The sequence below is a fragment of the Ruditapes philippinarum genome, unplaced genomic scaffold (assembly GCF_026571515.1).
Source record: "Ruditapes philippinarum isolate M1 unplaced genomic scaffold, ASM2657151v2 ctg13015_1_1_1_1, whole genome shotgun sequence".
NCBI lineage: Eukaryota > Metazoa > Mollusca > Bivalvia > Venerida > Veneridae > Ruditapes > Ruditapes philippinarum.
Window position 1 is genome coordinate 36021 of NW_026856676.1, and position 20878 is coordinate 56898.

The 20878-nt window shown below is 34.8% G+C and overlaps 1 protein-coding gene across 1 annotated transcript; it reads left to right on the plus strand.

Moving 5' to 3' along the window:
* The first annotated feature begins 2772 nt into the window (after positions 1–2772).
* On the plus strand, positions 2773–10181 carry LOC132747297 (uncharacterized). Its single transcript, XM_060736632.1, has 2 exons — positions 2773–2862; positions 8785–10181. Exon 2 carries the CDS (start codon positions 8794–8796, stop codon positions 9658–9660), a length of 867 nt encoding a protein of 288 aa, XP_060592615.1. The 5' UTR covers positions 2773–2862; positions 8785–8793; the 3' UTR covers positions 9661–10181.
* The last annotated feature ends 10697 nt before the right edge of the window (positions 10182–20878 follow it).

Sequence of the window (20878 nt, forward strand, 5' to 3'; positions counted from 1 at the left end):
GAGCAACGTGACATTTGATTGGTTGAAATAAAATTAACATATTCTGCTAAATCCCATTCATGTACCGTACTTCAAAACACGGACAATGTCGACTCTCGTCAAGGACTCGGCCCGGTCAATTTTCGTACTATTTGTTCTAAAGTTAATCAGTGTCTTCCATATGAAAAAATATATTCGCAAGGGAGGATACCTTTCGCTGGTACTTTGATAGCCGATGTTGTGGCAACAAGTAGTTAACCATTTTATAGCAAAATGTAACATACACGGTATTATATTTGGATTTAACTCAATAGTTTAACTCAATTTTTAGTGTTGAAAAATCTCTGGTGCCTTTTATGAAAAAAATGTTTCAATAAACTTGCATTTTAAAGATAATAATCCTTTTAGGGGAGATCACTGTAAAGTTGACCGAAAAGTCAAACCTAAAACCTATGCCCTCGATAGGGAACAGCGATCATGACATTGTGCTCCTCGACACTTCGATCCAAACATACCATCCACGCCCAGCAAGACGGAAAATATTACTATGGAAAAAGGCGGACCTTAATGCCATCAAAGAAGACACCCGTACTCTAGCAACCGAATTCCAGAACACCCCATACACAGACATTGAATCGATGTGGCATGCTTTTAAAACAAAGATCACAGAAATTATAACCAAGAGAGTACCATCTAAACTCACTTGTTCTAAATATACAAATCCATGGATGAATTCCACCATTAAAAGAACCATTCGACGGAAACAAAAAGCCTTTAAGAAAGCTAGGAAATCAAACTCCAAACGAGACAGAGATCGTTACAAGCGACTGCAAAAAGAAGTCCAGTGGCACACAAGACGAGCAAACCGGCAGTATATGCAAGACATCATCAGTGACAGTAGTCCAGACAACAAGAAGAAGTTCTACTCCTACATCAAGAGCAAGGGTCAGGAAATGGTTGGTGTAGCTCCCCTGAAGAACATTGCTGGTTTCATTCGGAGTGACAGCAAGAGCAAGGCCAGTATACTGAACCAGCAGTTCAGCTCTGTCTTCACCCGAGAACCCACAGAGAACTTACCTGACAAGGGACCAAGTAGCCACCCCAGCATGTCATCTATTACAGTTAGGGAACCAGGAGTACGGAAATTACTCCAAAATCTTAACTGCCATAAAGCTGCAGCCCTGATGAGATTCCGACCAGGTTCCTCCATTTAGCTGCTGATGAACTGGCACCAATACTTACCCGCCTTTTCCAGTTCTCCCTTGACTCTTCTGAAGTACCTCAGGACTGGAGAGATGCAAATGTAGTACCCATCTACAAAAAGGGAGATACACACATCCCGGCCAACTATAGGCCCGTCTATCGATCACCTGCAAGATCCTGGAACACATTGTCCACAGTAATATAATGTCACACTTTGACACCAACCATATACTGAGAGACAACCAGCATGGTTTCAGGAAACGTCGCTCATGCGAAACTCAACTTTTAACAACAGTTGACACCATCGCCAAGTATCTCTCAGCGGGTACCCAAGTAGACGCCATTCTACTGACTTCGAGAAGGCGTTCGACAAAGTCCCTCATTCCAGACTCCTCTACAAGCTAGATTTCTATGGCGTGAGAGGTCCCTTAAACCAGTGGATCAAATCCTTCCTGAGCAACCGCAAGCAACAGGTAGTCCTTGAAGGCACCAAGTCTGATCAAGATGATGTTATATCTGGCGTTCCCCAGGGAACCGTTCTAGGTCCACTTTTGTTCCTGGCCTACATAAATGACATGCCTGACTGCACATCATCTGACATCCGACTCTTTGCGGACGACAGCCTCATGTTCAGAGTCATCAAGAGTACAAATGACAAGACAAGGCTGCAACAGGATCTTGAAGCTTTGGAACAATGGGAACGAACCTGGCTTATGCGCTTCAATGCTTCCAAGTGCTATGTATTACACATATCATCAAACAGAAAGATAGATCACCAACACCAGTATATACTTCATGGCCAAGTCCTGCAATCAGTGGACCACAGCAAATACCTTGGTGTAACTGTCTCCAACAACCTCTCATGGGACAAGCACATACAGAATGTAGCTGCCAAAGGAAACAGAACACTGGGATTTGTGAGGAGAAACTTGAAGGATTGTACACCACAACTGAAAGCAGCAAGTTACTGCACTTTTGTACGCCCAGGTCTTGAATATGCAGCAACGGTTTGGGATCCTCATCTTCAGACACACATAGATTCACTTGAGCAGATCCAGAAAAGGGCAGCCAGGTTTGTCAAAAATGACTATAAATCCAGAACACCTGGATGTATGACAGAAATGCTGAGGAGCCTGGATTGGAATACCCTCCAACAGAGAAGGAAGGAAGCAAGGTTAGGCATGCTCTACCGCATTCAACATGACCTAGTAGACATCCCCAAGGACAAGTACCTACCACTGAGTAACCAATCCAAGAAGAACACCAGTGACAGTAGAACACGTATACGTTTCTACCAAGAACGCACCACTGGCAGGATGTATACAAATACCTTCTTCCCCAGGACAATTGTTGATTGGAATGGCCTGGCATCAACTGTCACCGCCGCGGAAACATTGGATGCTTTCCGCGCGCGCCTGCCGGCCTCCGTCTAAATTCACTTCACAACGTCTCTGTAAATAAAGTTTTTATCAGTTTTTACAACTTTTATCGCTGAGCGGAAGAGTGTTCCATCTCACCATGTACATAGTTTTCGCAGAGCCTCATTACGTTCCGTTTGGATCCCGGCTCTTATACTGGAAGAAGAAGAAGAAGTTGCGATTGACAAACAAGGACAATAAAAAAGACATGTAACTTTTTGTTATTTTTCAGTGTATATATATTGATATCTAAGATAACGAGGTAAATATATATTTGATCTTTTAGTTTGATAACTGTCCACAACATCAACATCTATAACTCAACCGACTTCGTTTTCAATTTAGTACACTGTACTTTCGCTTTTGTCTTGATATACATGTATATTACATTTTTGCTTTATACTAGTAATAGTAATGTAAAGTATTATTTTGTCTTCAAATGTACTATTTGTGGATTATATTCAGTATTAAATGTGATAAACGTTTCATTTGTATACACACATTTAATAATATCTATATACATGTTCAGTATACCGTCATGACTGGATTGAGATATATGCTATAGAATTAAACTAAAATGGAATGTGCACATATCGTATTACATGTATGCTTAATTTATGCCGACATGTGACACAGATAAGCGTAAAAAAAATACATGTTTAAAATGGAACATTTTTATGATAATTTTTAAAAAAATGATTTAAGTTACGTAGGGAAAGTTTAATATTGTTTTGTTTTGATTTTTGTTGTTTTTGTCATATGTATAAAAAAAAATGCGCTCCGCACAATTTATTTATGATATAACATTAATTTTGAATGTATGCGCATATAAAGTATAATTATATGTTAAATTATGCCTACATGTGATAAAATAAATACTGCATATTCATAATATTAGTACATGTTAAGTTTGCCTTCATTTGTTAACAAGTTAATTTTAATATATCTTTAAGTTGATAAAAAAGATGCTGTCTGTGTATTAGTATATTTAATTAAGCCTGCATGCTTTCAAAGGTTCATGTTTATGGGGAAAAATTTTAATACATAATTGAGTAAGTGAAATAAATACTGCAAATGTAAAGGATTAGTATATGTTTAATTTGTCGACAGCTTTAACAAGTTTATGTTTATAGGAAATATTTTAATGCATTATTATGTAATATTTTTCTGAATTATTTTTGGAACTGTTACGTTGGAGTGGATCTTAAAATGTAACTTTTCAACGGAATGTTTCATATATAACCGTTTTTTAAATGGAAATTTGTCTCATACATCTGATTTGTGTTATAGCAGTAATTTTGAAAACACATTTATATTACATATCAGTGTAATATTTTAATCGGAATATTAATTTTTAAGTGAATATTGAACAGTTTGTGAATGTATTACAATTATGCAATTTGTTTATTTTAAAACGAATTTTAGTTATCACTTTGGTGCGAAGTTTGGAAAGGTCGAAAATTGGTCCAATATTGTATATTTTCTTTAAATGCTTTTTTTTTCAAGAACTTTTTACAAGCTCATTTTTTTTCAATATTAATTAAGTACACACACTGCTTCTGATACCTTGATTAGAAATTAGTAAAACGTGTAGTAAAAGTTGCTTCGTCGTCTCATATGATTTTTAATAATATAACAAAGAACCATATGTTGTCCTATTTCCACATTTTCCACTATGTTATAATCATGCAACTTATGCTTATCATTCTCTCTTTTTGTTCTGTCTGTTTTCCCGTTCTATCTTTTCACTCAATTGAAGCGTACTGCGAGTGTCATACTAAATTATTTCTGATTATGGATATTTACTTCTTGACGACCGTCTTAAGAAATTTATTGAATGAGCAAGGAATAACATAATGATCGTAGATGAAATGAAGCCCGTCGTCATGAAGGTTTTCAGACTCAGATCTAGATGGCGTTTGACTTTATATGTCATGGTTTTCTTTTATTTGTTTTTTTTTTCGATATTCTTTTTGGTTTCATTGCTGAAATATATCTGGAATTCCATTGGCACGGTGCCTTACAGGCATACATACAGCAAACCGTTATCCGATAAACAAATGTCAAATGTGTTGTTTTCCTAATTCGGCATATATACGGTTTTATTTTCTACAACGGGACTGCTTGTTTTTCAAATTACATAAGTCGGTTTATCTGGAGACGTTCAACCAAATACAGGACCTGTGTCACCAAGGTCAAGTTTTATCTCTTCCATATCCTCAACAGACACAATAGATTTATCTATGTACGTGTTATTCATGCATTGCAATGTACAAAGTATAAAAAACAAATTTGACAACATATTTGCTGAATTCAAGGACTTATTCTTTCGTTTTCTGAAACCTGGCTGAACTATTCTATTGATTTCTCAACTCTCTCTCACTCTCTTAATTCCTTTCAAGATCCAGAAAGAAGAGACAGACTTGGTGACAGCCATGGTGGTTTACTCTTAAAATTATGTAAAACATTATATTCATTAAAAACGTCGACATGATCTAGATATCCCTGGTGTCGAGTCTATCTGGATTGAACTTGTTACAACTACGAGACATATACTTTTTGGAGTATTCTACAGACCTCCCTATACAACAGCTTACACACACAGTTGTATTGAGGACTCGATACATCTTGCTGTGGATACAGGCATGAAGGTTATCATCATAACTGGTGATTTCAATAAACATGCAGAATCCAGTCTTAGCAACAAAAATGAAAGCCCTGTGTCAACAATTCTCTCTTTCTCAATGCAAACAAGACCCAACTCACTTTACAGAGCATTCATCTTTTCTCATTGATCTTACATCTAATCCTTCTCTAATTATTTACTCATGAGTAAGTGACCCTTGTTTTGATCAAACAATACATTAACATTGCCCTGTATATGGTTTTCTTACTTTTAAGAAACCTAAGATGGCGTCTTTTAAACGACATATCTGGCTTTCTGACAAAGGTAATTATCAGCTACCTAGAGAGAACTTTACAGCTGTCAACTGGGAAGAACTGAAAGACATAAACATTGATACATATGCCAATAATGTTTCTGATGTCATCTTAAGATGTTCGAACTCTTGTATTCCAACTAAACAAATAATAATTCATCCAAGTGACTAACAAGTGGATAACATCACACTTAAAACTCCAAATAAGACGTAGACGCAGAGCATACAGAAAAGCGAAACGAACAAACAATGCAGCTGACTGGACAAAATCTAAATCTCTGCGTAATCAAATAATTTCAGATATTAGAAATGCTAAAGATGGTCACATCCAATAACTTGCTGCAAACCTTCAAACTTCATCTAGATCAACTATGTCTTGCTGGTCTTGCTGGTCTTGTCTAAAATCTTTTATAAAACCATCAAATGGCTATTCAACAATACCGCCGTTGCAAGACGGTGACAATCTTTTTGAAGATGAACAGTGTAAAGCTGATATTTTTAACAATTATTTTCGTGATCGTGATCAAACCATTTTAGACGAAAACCCTACACAGATTATTGAGGACGAAGAGCTTTCACCTCATAAATTAAATTCAATTGTTACGTCATCGACCGAAGTAGATTCAATACTACAAACGCTTACTTTAGGTAAAAGCATCGGGGCCCCGATGGAATTCACAACAGGATTTTAAAAGAACTTTCCAAAGAATTGTCTATTCCTTTTTCAGATCTATTCACTCAGTCTCTTCGTATTTTTAGATATCCTCAAACGTGGAAAGAAGCCAAGTTCACTCCAATTTTCAAATCCGGTGATTGATCTTTACCTGGGAATTACCGTCCTGTATCTCTTTTATGTACAACAGGGAAGGTCTTTGAAAGAATTGTTTTTATGAATATTTATAACCATCTTTTATCACATAACCTTTTAAAACCTTTTCAGTCAGGTTTTGTCCCCGGTGCTTCAACCGTAAATCAGCTTACTTACTTGTATAATTTCTTTACTGAGGCATTTGACTCTGGAAAAGAGGTCCGAGCAGTATTTTGCGACATCAGCAAAGCTTTTGATAGGGTTTGGCATAAAGGCCTCTTATATAAATTGAGAAGATTCGGTATTAAAGGAAATCTTATAGGTTGGTTCTCCTCTTATCTGTCGAACAGAAAACAAAGGGTCGTTGTTCCAGGTGCTCATCAAGGTGGAATTTTATCAGAGCAGGTGTATCTCAAGGGTCCATCTTGGGTCCCCTTATTTTCTCATTTTTATCAATGATATTGTTGCCGACATTAAAGCTAATATACGCCTGTTCGCTGATGATACCAGTCTTTATATTACAGTAAAAGGTCAAGTAAGTGCAACCGAAACTTTGAACGCTGACTTACAATATCAAGATGGCCACAAAGTGGCTAGTGAAATTCAACACTAAGAAAACAGTATCTCTAATCATGTCTCGTAAACCAAACCCCCACACCATTCTCGCGTATTTATGAACAATGTTGAAATTCGGAGATATCTAGCCACAAACATTTAGGTCTTATTTTTAGCAAATAATTTGAAATAGAATACTCATATTGATTATGTACTTGGAAAGGCTTATCACCGTATAAATATAATGCGGAAGCTTAAGGTTACTCTTGACCGACAATCGATACAAATTATATACATTTCATTTATTCGGCCAATATTAGAATATGGTGATAATTGTACACTCGAGCAAAAAAATGCACTTGAAAATGTCCAGTATGAGGCTACCCGTATTATTACAGTTGCAACTAAACTAGTCTCTTTGCAAAAGCTTCTAGATGAAATTGGTTAGGACACTTCAGAATCCAGACGTCAGAAACATAAGCTACTCCTTTTCTACAAGATGAAGTCTAACCTAACGCCATCTTATCTTTCAGATTTATGTCCGCCATTAGTTGATAACGAAAATTATCTCCTCTGTAACCGTGAATATCTTAGAACATCAAGAGCTAGAGCAACGCTGTACTATAACTTATTTCTCCCTGCAACAAGAGCTTTTAATTAATGAACTTCCTTTATCTCTTAGAAATGCACCAACAGTTTCAACTTTTAAGAAAGAATTGTTTAAACAAACAAAAACTGTACCGCAATACTTCTACTTTGGAAAACATAAAAATCAAAGTATTCAGACCCGTATTCGTACAAATTGTAGCTTACTTGCAGATGACCTATTTTCCAAAAAAATATCATCCCATCACCTCTTTGTATCTGTGGATTACGCGAAACAGCCTCTCACTTCCTCTTGCATTGTAGATCAGACCGTCCTTGATAAATGTTATCAATACTTATTGTATTGTTTCTCTTAAATCATTATTTCAGGAAACACATCTTTATGAGCTGGAGAGAATGAATGTATATTCAATGCTGTTCACACTTATATTGAAAAGTCTAAACGTTTTGACTGATCTGAAAATGTCCATCATCTTTATGAATGTGTCATTCTGCAGTCCGTCCAATTCTATAGCTTCACACTTCTTTATATTTTTAAATTTTCTCATATTTTCTTCTTTAATCGGATTTCTTTCCTAATTTAAACTTCTTAACACTTCTGCATGTTTTTCCCTCGATTTTTTTGTTTGTTTTGTTCTAATTTTGTTTTATTTTCCTATAATAATATTAACATATTTTATCTTGGATGTACCATTCTATCAAATCATCTGTATCGCCAAAATCTGTACCGATGTCTAGCTAGAAGTGGGGAGAATTACAATAAGCTTTGAGCTTCCAGTTCAATTCACTTTATCATGATTTTGTATAAATTTTGTGTTTGGTGTGTAATATTGTAACTTGATAAAAAAATAAACATGTTTCAACCAAATATTTTTTCTCTCGTGTATTGGAATAGAAAATGACCAGTCAGCATTTAACATGCCTAATATTTACATAATCAAATAAAGAGTGTTTGTAAAAGCTATAAGCACAGGGGTGAGATATAAGGTATAGGCCATAACAATTCTTTTTCCGGGTAGGCTGCAACTGGTCTCGTATGTAAGTTAAAGGGATATAATGAAGTATTTTCTGATAAACATATGTGAAGCGAGGAGTTTAGGCTGCCATATCGTCTGTACGCGTTACCGTGATTCCCCACCGTGTATCAGAGAAATAAAAAAATGTCTTTATTGTTTAAATATTTGATATTTGAACCTATCAGAGATGTTTGTCTGTCATCAATTACCACGGGTATACATGTATAAGAGTAGGCTTGTTTTTTTTTTATCTGTTTCAGATACCTAAAATGGACTTGAGGTACCCTATTAATAAATATGGGAAGATTCTCGTTTGGATTTGCTCTCAGACGAGTCCACTTGGTTTTAATGATCTTTCAGCAGAAGAGAAAAAAGGAAGTAAGATACTGATGACAGAAGAAGCCACTGGTTGCAAACGAGACATTGATTTGAAACAAATCAGAAATTTTTTCGACAAGGAAGGAAACTTTGATACACAAATTGAAGTTAAACAGCAAATAAGAGCATCATTTGAAGAGTTCAAATCTGAGCTGAAAAAACTAGACAAAGAACAGCCAAAACCCAAACGTGAGCTGGAAAACCTAGGCCAAGAAGCGCCGCTTGAGTACCAATGTTTTGTTTTTGTCTTTTTGACATACAGTAAGCCTCAACATGTAGGGGAATACAGTGAAGAGTTGCTGCATTTCGACCACAGATCTATGGCAGAAGGGCTTGTCCCACAGGCAAAACTCATCGATGAAGTGAAAAATCTAGATGTAACAAAAGGGAAGCCAAAAATCTTTCTTATCCAAGCGGATGATTTAAGTCTTCTCAAAGATAAGGTGACATATTTAGCCATACCGGACTATGAGACACCAAAAGTCATTAAAATACCAACAGATGCTGATCAGCTCATCATAAAATCCACTATTCCTCAGAGAATTGCCAACAAACATGATGCTGCTACTCCATCGTTTTTGATTCAAGCATTTTTGGAAGCAATGAAAAATAAAAAAGAAAAGGAAGATCTTTTCACGTTGACGACAACTATTAACAGACACGTTGCACGCCGTATTACTGAATCTGAAGACAAGAGGGCAGCTGATATGCATGTTCCTTTGGTTACATCTACACTCACAAAATTATTGTTTCTATGAGCTAATACTGCCCCCGAACATGTCATAAGCTGGTATCCGACCATAGTCCAAATATTATGGACGTAGATATTAGACGGCAAGTTTACAAAGCTGGCTGACTAAATTCAAACAAACTTTTGCTTTGAAATACCCTTGTTTTGGAGCGAATTAATCAACTTATTAGCTTCTTTGAGTATATCATAACAATTTACATGAAGAAAATCATGAATAAATGACATCAACTCAGCACCATAACTCTGTGGGGTAAAAAGATAACTTCATTTCTTTCACATGTGAATTAAACAATAGTTTACTCCATCATCTGACCATTTTGTTCTCTACAACCCTCCTTATTGTTATTTTTTTTTCGTGTTTTTTTTTTTTATTTTTCGTGTTTTTTTATCCGTATACATGTATACATTTGTCATTTTTGGATTAATTCTTTCCGTAAAAAATCTTAGTATTTTTTCACAAATGTTTCCTAGGGGTTATTTTATATACATGTACAGGTTATATATAAAATGCTTATTCAATATAAAACGTTTCATCAATATATAAACTAGAGATGTAATAAATTTTAAACAGAAACAATTTTTCAGTAAATTTGTAATACATTTTATACAGATTTTTTTTTTCAGTACAATTTTATAACTTATAACAAACAAATCACTTGATTGGGGCTTCTTTGTAATGTATGTTAGGATTTAACTGGGATGGAAACATGTTTGTGCACAAATTAACAAACTCGTAGATTTCTATACTAAGTCGATAAACAGGAAGTGAATGAGTGACAGACCTGAAACCGAATCTACAATATGGGACCATGTGTCAATGCTGTATGCCAAATATAAAGAGGCTGTGATAAGTACAATGTAGTTGCTGAGAAAACTGTTACGAAAATGTTCTACCATTGCCCATTAATGTCGAAAATTTAACTAAATCGATAAACAGGAAGTGGATAAGCGACAGACCTGAAATCGAATCCCACGATATAGGACCATGTGTCAATGCTGTATGCCAAATATCAAGAGGCTGTGATAAGTAGTTGCTGAGAAAACTGCGTTGACCATTAATGTCGAAAATTTAACTTAGTCGATAAACAGGAAGTGAATGAGCTATAGACCTGAAATCGAATCCCACAGTATGGAACCACGTGTCAATGCTGAATGCCAAATATCAAGAGGCTGTGATAAGTAGTTGCTGAGAAAACTGTTATGAAAAGTTTTTCCACGCCCTCCCACCGTCGTCCGCCCGCCGCCCGACATTCACCATACTATAACCCGAGTTTGCACCAGTGCAAACCGGCCAAAAATATACAATAACCTGTGTTGGTATTTTATACATATGCCCTCACTCCTTATTTTATCAGTAATCAAATTTCCTTGAAGGTTTTTTTTTCATTTAGTCAGTCAGTGAAGCAAAAAAAATGTTAACTTTTCGGTCATTGAGTTAAGTCTTAATACAAAATCGCACGAGCTGAAATGGGTATTGTGGTTATACGTTGGCAACGACTACATCATAATAGGAATTTCAAATGTCATACATGTAACGGAAGCAAATTAAGTGACAAATGCGAGCTCAGAAAATCTAAATTGCCATTGATAAGCTTAAAATAATACCAAAGGGAAGCAATTTAAAGCACTGTGGCGCCGAACTATAATAAAAATAATTATTATTATATCTTTATTGAAAGAAGGTATAGCACATGAAGATATTCCATCGTCCTTCCGTCCGTTCTCTTTTGTGTCGCACGTAACTAAAAAAGTATTTGACCTAGAGTCATAAAACTTTACAGGAATGTTGATCAGCATGTGAAGTTGTGCACCTGGTTATTTTTGTCTGGATTTATATAGTGTTTTTAGAGCTATTGCCCTTGACTTAGTAAAAATTTGCAATTTTCAACTTGTGTCGCATGTAACTCAAAAAGAATTTGACCTAGAGTCATAATACTTTACAGGAATGATGATCAGCATGTGTAGTTGTGCACTTGGGTATTTTCGTCTGGATTTATTTAGTATTTTTAGAGTTATTGCCCTTGACTTAGAAATTTTTTGCAATTTTCAACTTGTGTCGCATGTAACTCAAAAAGGATTTCATTAAACCTTACGGGAAGGTTGCTCAGCATATGTAGTTGTGCACCTGGGGTTTCGCTTGAGGATTTATCCAGTATTTGTAGAGTTATTTCCCTTGACTTAGTAAAAACTGTTTCATTATGTTGTGTTATTTGTTCCTTGAGTGCTTGAGTTACAATCAACCAACTTTACAGGAATAATGATCAAAATCACTAAAGTACAGGAATTATGATCAACATCACTGTGAAGCTATGCACCTGGGACTTTGCATGTGGATTTTCAGTTTTGTTAGAGTTATTGCCCTTGACTTACAGTAGTATAAATTTGCAATTTTCAACTTGTTCATGCAACATTCAAAAAGTATTTGACTTGTAGGCCTGAAAGATTTCAAGAATGTTGGTCAGCATGTGTACTTATGCACCTTGGGGTTTGCTTGTGGATTTATTCAGTATTTGTAAAGTTCTTGCCCCTTACTTAGTAAAAGATTTTTTGTTTTCAACTTGTGGCACATGTAGTCCAAAAATTATTTGACCTAGAGTCATAAGATTGACAGAACAGTGGCGTGTGGGGGCACCCGTGTCCTATGGACACATTTCTAGTAAAATATAGATTTACTAAAATATCAATAACACAATAAACCGTCCCAGTATCTGATGTTTTCTTCATCGACCAGGAAAAAATCCCACCGTACTCCGTCCCAACCGTTTTAATTAGAACATGAAATGACGTTTAAAAAATTTCTTTCCAGACAATTTTATATCTATTGCACTTTTTTTCAGCCGAAGGCCGTCTGATTTCACCTTGACTTCCGCTAAAATTAACAGTAAAGAAATGAAAATAGGCAGAATTTTCATTGGTCATTTTAACACTAATAGCCTCACGGGGGAGAATCACGCCGTTCGTTACCCAAACAAACAAGATGGCGGATGCAGTCAAAAAGTAGGTTTTTCCCTTTTTTCTCTGAAATTCGTGATGTTCTGATGTTAAAGTACATATAACAACCTTCTACACAATTTTCCTTGCACACAGGATGTTATTTCATGATGTTTCGTCCCGTACTTTATCTGAAATGCGCGTCACCAGATTCGAAGCGAGAGAATTTTCCACCGGTTTGATCGTGGTAACGTACGGCTTTTTCTCTCAAATTCACTGTTTCTTTTACATATATGTATATTAACTGAAACCACTGACTTAAAAAAGTTGTAATATGTTGTCAAGTAAGCAATCATGCCAATTCTGGCTAGATTTACTGCTGTAAATATTAATATCGGGGCATTTTCCGGAAATGATAACGTATGGCGCACAAAATATCAATGATAACGTACGGCGCATTTTTTTCTGATTAATTGATTTTCTTTATAATAGAAAAGTTATGTTTACAAGACATAAGTGGATGTGTAGAACCAAATTAAGAAACTGAAATAAATAATAATAGTGTCCAGCTTTATTTGTCATCCAACGAAAGCGTTGTATTTCTTAAAATTTTTGTGTGTAAATTTTCATAGAATAGAAGAACAAAAGTCGATGATATATCAAAGTCCGTTCATAGCAGCCTTTTATTTTTCATAGTACTTCATAGAACCGCGTTTGTGCAAATGGACAGGTATAGTGATGAAATAAAGTTAATACTAATGAAGCCAAATAAAGCTTGACACTAAGTATGTTTGTATTCATCCGTAGCTGTTCTACAGAAATAAGAAATATTCTCCGGTCGCTATCGCCCCCGTCGAAATAGAACAACACGGATGAACACTTACATATACTTCGTAAACAATAGTTTAAGAGTAGCGTAATAATTTTTAAAATCGTTCTTTCATAAAGATAATGACGTCATTTAAGCACATGAGCGGTCTGGCATTAAAGGTTTCAGACGGGTTTCCGGCATGGATAAAAACATCGAAATCCAAATACGATTTGAAACTTCATAATTAACACTAGAAATTAATAAGCAAATTCCAATGTCACTCTTTTATTGCTGATACCTGCAATACTTTTTTTTTAAAGAAATTATTGTTTTTGTTGGGGCGTTTGTTGAAAAAAACGCCAGAATATGATAGGCAAATTCTTGCATGTAATTGTTTTGATCAACTTATGATGTTCCTTTTATGAAATCCGCAATTGATGCGAAGGGACGTTCATTTTTTTAGGATATATGTATAAACAACGGTAATTGCGTTTCTGTGTTAAAAATCGATTTATATACAACAATTTTGCATTAATAGTTCATGTAATGTATGCTTTTTGTATGTATGTACATGTATACGTGTGTATGTATATGTGAATACAAGAGACCTATAAGTTACTGGTTTAAAGATCAATTTTGAAAATGTTCATTATGTAACTCGACCCCCCTTTTAGGCCTCAGTGAAAAAATGTCCTTTCTTGGACCCCAAACACATGTTTTCGTTTGAGAAACGTTGCTAAAAAAAGTGAGCACTTTTTCGGCGCCGCCCCCATCCAAAAGATACATCAGGGGTTGCCAGAAGGGGGATGTGCCCCCTTCTGTTTGGGGGGTTTGAAGAGGGGCGGTAGTCCCCCTCATCGCCAAGAAAATTGTGGACTTGCGAGAGGCTAAAAATGACCCCAGGTCGATCATAAGGTAACGTGTAACCAACGCTGAAAAGCCTTTGACTCTATCTCAATCCCTTGAGAAGTTGCAGCACTTTGAAATAAATTTTGATGAAAAAACTCAAGGCAAAATAGTGATTTATGGCAATTTTGAGATGTCCCCATGTTGCCATGGTAACAGGAAATTTTAGACTGAGCATGTCGTTACAAAGGCAATGGTCCAGTCAACATTTGTGCCAAGTTTGATTAGTATTGAAACATTTTTCAAAGTTTCATAGCAGTTTGAACTTGTAACAGGAGGCTTTTCAATGAAAACGGCCATTTTTCACAATATGCTCATGAGGGAAAGGGTTACATGTTTATATGAACTGTTCGTTATTATGCATGTTTTATGTCCTCATCGGCTTTAAAGCCAAATGGAATAAAATAAAATGTCTACTGTCTACTATAATAAAAAAAACTGTGAGGCTATGTCGCGTAATTATATCTGACGCCATAGTGGCACAACGTCACGCTAAATGGTAGCGTTTCAATATTAACCGCCCGTCTAATAAACAGAATTTTTTTTATTTACTAAATTCAATTAAGTTTTTCGCATAACATTATTTTCTAACTCATTCAATAAACTCATTATAGAACCTACATTCATTCATTTTTCTCTGTTATGTATTTTTCTTTCAATGAGCGACCATATTGAATAAACACAGGCTCATCTCATCTGGGTGTAAGCTAGTCGCAATCAATTTTCGTTTTGTAAATGTTGACGGGTTCAAATATTAAGATTTCCTTATCAGAAATTTGTTAGGAATGATTTTAGACTTTTTCTTTGGAAAAGAAAATATATCAAGCCGTCCGTACCTTTTTAACATTTTTGCTCTGCTGAATGCGTTTCTTCTTTCCAATTAGGGGATAAGACCATAATTATCGCACAACACTGGCGAAATTTAATGTAAAGACAACAACACACAAATGTTTCCTTAAAGTGGAGACTTTTCTTCCCATTCTGCATTTTATACAAAATATTCTCAAACTATACACGTGTGTTTTAATTGGTATATTAACAACGAATATATATTATGCCACCAACTAGAAAGATATTTATTTCCGATCGTACAGCATTGTTCAATTAATTATTTCTGACCGGACCAACATTTTTTTCAGATATCTATCATTTCCTACATAAAAATAATTCAGCTGATTGGACAAATGGAAATCCACCAAGTAGTAAAATGCGCCGTACGTTATCATTGATATTTTGTGCGCCATACGTTATCATTTCCGGAAAATGCCCCGATTTTAATATTTACAGCAGTAAATCTAGCCAGAATTGGCATTATTGCTTACTTGACAACATATAACAACTTTTTTAAGTCAGTGGTTTCAGTTAATATACATATATGTAAAAGAAACAGTGAATTTGAGAGAAAAAGCCGTACGTTACCACGATCAAACCGGTGGAAATTTCTCTCGCTTCGAATCTGGTGACGCGCATTTCAGATAAAGTACGGGACGAAACATCATGAAATAAAATACTGTGTGCCAGGAAAATTGTGTAGAAGGTTGTTATATGTACCTTTACATTAGAACATCACTAATTTCAGAGAAAAAAGGGAAAACCTACTTTTTGGCTGCATCCGCCATCTTGTTTGTTTGGGTAACGAACGGCGTGATTCTCCCCCTTGTAGCCTGTTCGATTAATACTTTAGAAGAGCTTCCGTTATAGGTAGAGGTCTTTTCGATCGCGCGATGGCAAGAAGTGTTGGAAAAAGATATGTCAGCATAAATATAAAACACAATAATGATATTTTCAGCTTTTCAATTAATATGACAGATCGCCTTTTTGATACTTTTGCGTTCGATTGGGTTTCTCTTAGATGTAAGCTGTTCTGGTCATTGTATTCTCTTCTCGAACCGGGCATTATACGATTGAAACGAACTTTCGACTAATTTACAGTTGCAAAATTCTTCGTGGAATTAGTGTACTGTATCTACTTAATCTTTGTTTTATTATCAATTCCTATTCAAATCAAATTCCAATTTGATTAAAATGAAATAATGTGAGTAATTTATTGTTTTAATCTAAGATGACAATAAATGGGGAATAACACTGCGGGTAAAAATGAACTGTAATAAAACTATTGAGGACGAATAAAATGTTCTGTTTGCGGTTAGCATGGTAAGTAGTAGCTTATCCTGTGCAAGTTAACATGTTTGACTTCGGCCAAGTATCTTTTTAAGATACTTCTTGTTTCTTTTGCAATCACATTCAGATTTCGTTAAACAGGTTACGCTATTCAAATGTGTCTATAATATTATATGTAACTATAGCAATCGCCTTTTAGTAAAAATATCTATTAACATTTCCACCTGATCTCTTGTTACGGTTATGTTATTTGAAACTGTATAATAATAATTTTAATGGACATCATGCAAATTTTAAGAATTTTCCCACACTCATTGTAGGAGGGGGGATGGGCTCATGAGCATCTCCAATCCTAGACTTGGCTTGCATGTCGAGCCCGTCGGAAATTTGATATCCATACATTTATTTTATATCACTCTACTAAACAAGTAAATCCCCTAACCCATGTGAGCAACTTTTCAGTCTTCAAACACAATAGTAAGAATACACAGAACGGATACGGTAACTTAATTAACATGTAACTAAATAGTTATTTAATGCAGGTAGTTGTTGACAAGTTTTTTCCCCATACACCAAGTGAAAGACAACCTAAAATAAGTAAAGCCATAGATATAAAAGTAAGCAATACAATATTTATACACTTTTACTATTGTTGTTGTAGAAATGTCAACACGTTGACATAAAGTCAGACCGTTGACATTAAGTCACAGGTGTTCGGCGTGTTGATTGGTCACTATTGTCCCCCCCCACCCTCCTTTTACCCACGCTACAACCCTCCTCCCTTTTCACAACAATGTAAACTGGTAGTATTTTCTTTTGGAATATGTTTAATGTTTGATATATAACTTTAATAAATGCGATTTCCTTCATTTCTCCACAAAAATAAAAAGAAAGTAAAGAAAAAAGATAGATTATTTCAATTTCGGTATATTGTATATAAATACTACTTTCGCTTTTGTCTTGATATACAAGAATTAGTCTTATAAATATAACGTTGTTTTGGGATATTTTTACTTCTTGCAAAACCGGGCTTTACCAAAAACATAAACTATAGCAAGTTCGTTGCGTAGACGTCTAATATAATGGACAAGATGTAGGATGAATATTATATTTTTTAATTTTAGTATAAATAGATAAATTACAAAACCTCGCACCGGACTGCCTGTGAGTTTTTGGCAAATATATAAAAGCATTACGGCCTAAAATTAAATATTGTTTGTTTCCCCTTCCCGATACCTACCCACAAAATCACAGCAACACTAAACAATTTTATTGCCTTGCAAAAACATTTTTTCATGGAAGCAGAGTATGTCAATGAGAATCACATCTTCATATCTGTCTCATGATTTTAAAGCTATACATGCCTCCAGATGAAACAAAAGTATTTTAATAAAATCAAACTCGAGAAAAATGTACTTAGATTTTAAATTAAGAAAATGTAAAAAGTTTTAAGATTCAAGTAATATTTTACATATTATGTGCGACAAATGACTGATTTTTCAGTATTTTCAAGTATATTTCATAGTTTGATCACTTTTGGTAATTTTCATGGTTTGTAAGTGCCATTGATAATGTGTAAATTGCTTCTCTATGGTTACTTCGCAATATAACAAATTCAAGTACATTTTCAAATTTTTCATGAAAATCAGGCATGAATCTGAAGGCTGCTGCTTTAATTGTAAATAACAAACTGGGGAAATGTTTAATAAAATTTAAAAATATGGTTCTAACCTTAAATCAGATAAAAAAAAAATCTATACCTACCTAGTAACACCCAAAAACTACTGGGCAAATAGGGTTGCGTGAGATGAGGAGCAAACAAAGATCATTCAAAGCTGGCCTTAGCCATGCATAAGAAAAATTTTTGTTAAGTCATATATAAAAGAACACAGATATGGATGTGTGGGCTTTAAATGAGTTGAAAGGTATTTAGTTTTATCCCCGGATTTTATTAATATATACTTTTTTATACTTGGCAAAAAACTACGAAATAATTTTATATGGAAGACGTTGGTAAGTGTGAGATACATTCATGATCCAATATTACATTATATGTAGCAGATAATAAATGTTTGAGAACAAGATTATTATACATTACTAACAAAATCATTAAGAAATTCGATCGACATTTTTTTTTTTTTCAGGAAAATATATCGTGTATTATCGAAAAGATGTATTCCTACTGTTTTATCTATATTTGAAACAATTCTTGAATATTTGCCTTTTGTAGGCCGATTCACACTTAACATACACTTGATTTTTAATAGCCATTTAGCATAAGTCCTGTTTCTAAGTAATTTCTGGAATCCAGCAACTCTTAAAATGACTAAAACATGTATTGACCTTTTATATAGTTTAAATGAATGTATGAAGTGTTTTTGCTGCTTGTAGGCAGGTGGAACAATATTAAAATTGCAGTGAAAAGGAAACAATTATTCCCTACAAACTTAGAATAGCCTATAGGGCAAACTAAATAAAAGTAGTATTGAGACATTTTTTTAAAAGTCATAACCATAAATTGAGATCAAATAAAGTATAAATGCATATCGCTAAATAATGGATTTTATGCCCCTTTTAAAAATATGAATTGGTGTTCTGAGTAATCGTTATAAATAAGAATTTCATGTAATTAGAACATATTGGATTAATATTTTTTAGTGAATTATTATATTTACATAAGTACTATCGTTGATAACGTTTGTAGTTAAAAGGGATAATGTCGAAAAAAAAATTTCGAACTCTGATATAAAAAAATCCTCGGGAAGTGTGACAATGGTTAATGTGTGAAACTGTTACCCATCAGTAAAAATCATTGCAAACAAGGGGAACATTGTTGCAATATCGTCTGTCCACAGAAGCTTTTGACAGCAAGATGTGGGCATTATAGATATGCATATAGGCAGATATGCTCTGGGAATATCTGGGATATACAATCATCTCATGAATTTTTATCTGAACCTTTGACTCCTAATGTGTGACCCTTGACCTTAGCCACAGGGACCTAAATTTTGCTTGCGACCACTCCGCCTCACAAAAATGAACATTTGTGCAACCAAGTTAAATTGTAAATCCCTCTTTTCATGATAGAAGTTTTGCTCTGGACAAGCATTTTTCAATGGCCTCTAAGTGGCATACCTCCTGTGACTTTGAGCCCAGAGGCCTGGTTCAATGAGGCGACATTGGCTCTCATAGTGGTTTGGAACATTTGTTATGAATTTTCGTTAGAAATCCCTCCATAATGTGTAGGAGTTATTGCCCTCTGGACAAAATCTCTACATTTTATCATCTTAAGTGACCTTGGCAATCATCTTTAGTGACCTGACCTTGCATAATATTAATCGTAAATAACATGTTTCACACCAGTAGTCTATGATAATGACCATTTGTGTTTCAATCCCTCAATAAATTGATGACCTAAATGGTCCAATAACACCGCATTTTCATATTTTTATCTGAACTTTGACTCCTGTGTGACCTTTGACCACAGGGAACTTAAATTTTGCTTGTGCCACTCACTCTCACATAGTGAACATTTTGCCAAGTTATATTAAAATCTTTTGCATGTAAAATTTTTTTGTTCCGGAAGCTTTTTTTATAACCTCTAAGTGTGTCCTTTACTAGAACCCTTTGTTCTCCCCGGGCCGGGCTTTCTTTAAACTTTGTATTAAGTTTTCTTAGAATCCTCCATATGGTGGGGAAGTTATGCTTGGAAAAAATCTTTTTTATCATCTTTAGAAACCCTTGGCACATTTTTGACCTTTAATTTTGCATATATTAATCTTAATAAATGTTTACACTAGTAGTCTGAAAATGACCATTTGTTTCAACCCCTCTATAATGAGTAATGGCCCAATACACGGTCTATTTTTTTACTGAATTTTGCCCCCATGTTGCCCTTGACCTCTAACTTTGCACGCAATACTCTGCCTCACAATGGAACATTTGTGCCAATTAATTAAAATCCATCTATGCGTTTTAAAAGTTTTGCCCCGGACAAGCATTTTTCAATGCCCTCTACGTTTTTACCTCGCCTTTTGACTTGCTGGTTTATGCGCACGAACGGTTTCTCATAGTGCGGGAACATTTTATGATGTTTTTTTAAAAAACCCCATGGGTGTAAAGCGTTAAAAAAAAGCAAAATATTTTGAGTTTCACTTAGGGGGTCAAATAAAATGTCTTTGAAAACGTTTACCGTTTTTATTAAATAAAATTTTGTTCGATAGATTCAATATTTAATTAATGCTCGTTGAAAAAAACAATTTATGCTCCCCAGAGGCTAAAATAATATGTTTTATTCAACTTTTTCAATAAATTTAGTATTAAACCCACACTCTTCAATATGCACTTTAAAAAAACCTTTCATGAAAGTTTTTGAAATCCTTTAAGAAATAAGCAGGGGGTTTTTGATCGAAAATGTTACAGCAGATGCCCCTTTTTAAACCAAACAATAACCGGG

Bases quoted from the DNA above. Each gene is read 5' to 3' on its own strand.
- LOC132747297 (XM_060736632.1), top strand. From the start codon at position 8,794: ATGGACTTGAGGTACCCTATTAATAAATATGGGAAGATTCTCGTTTGG.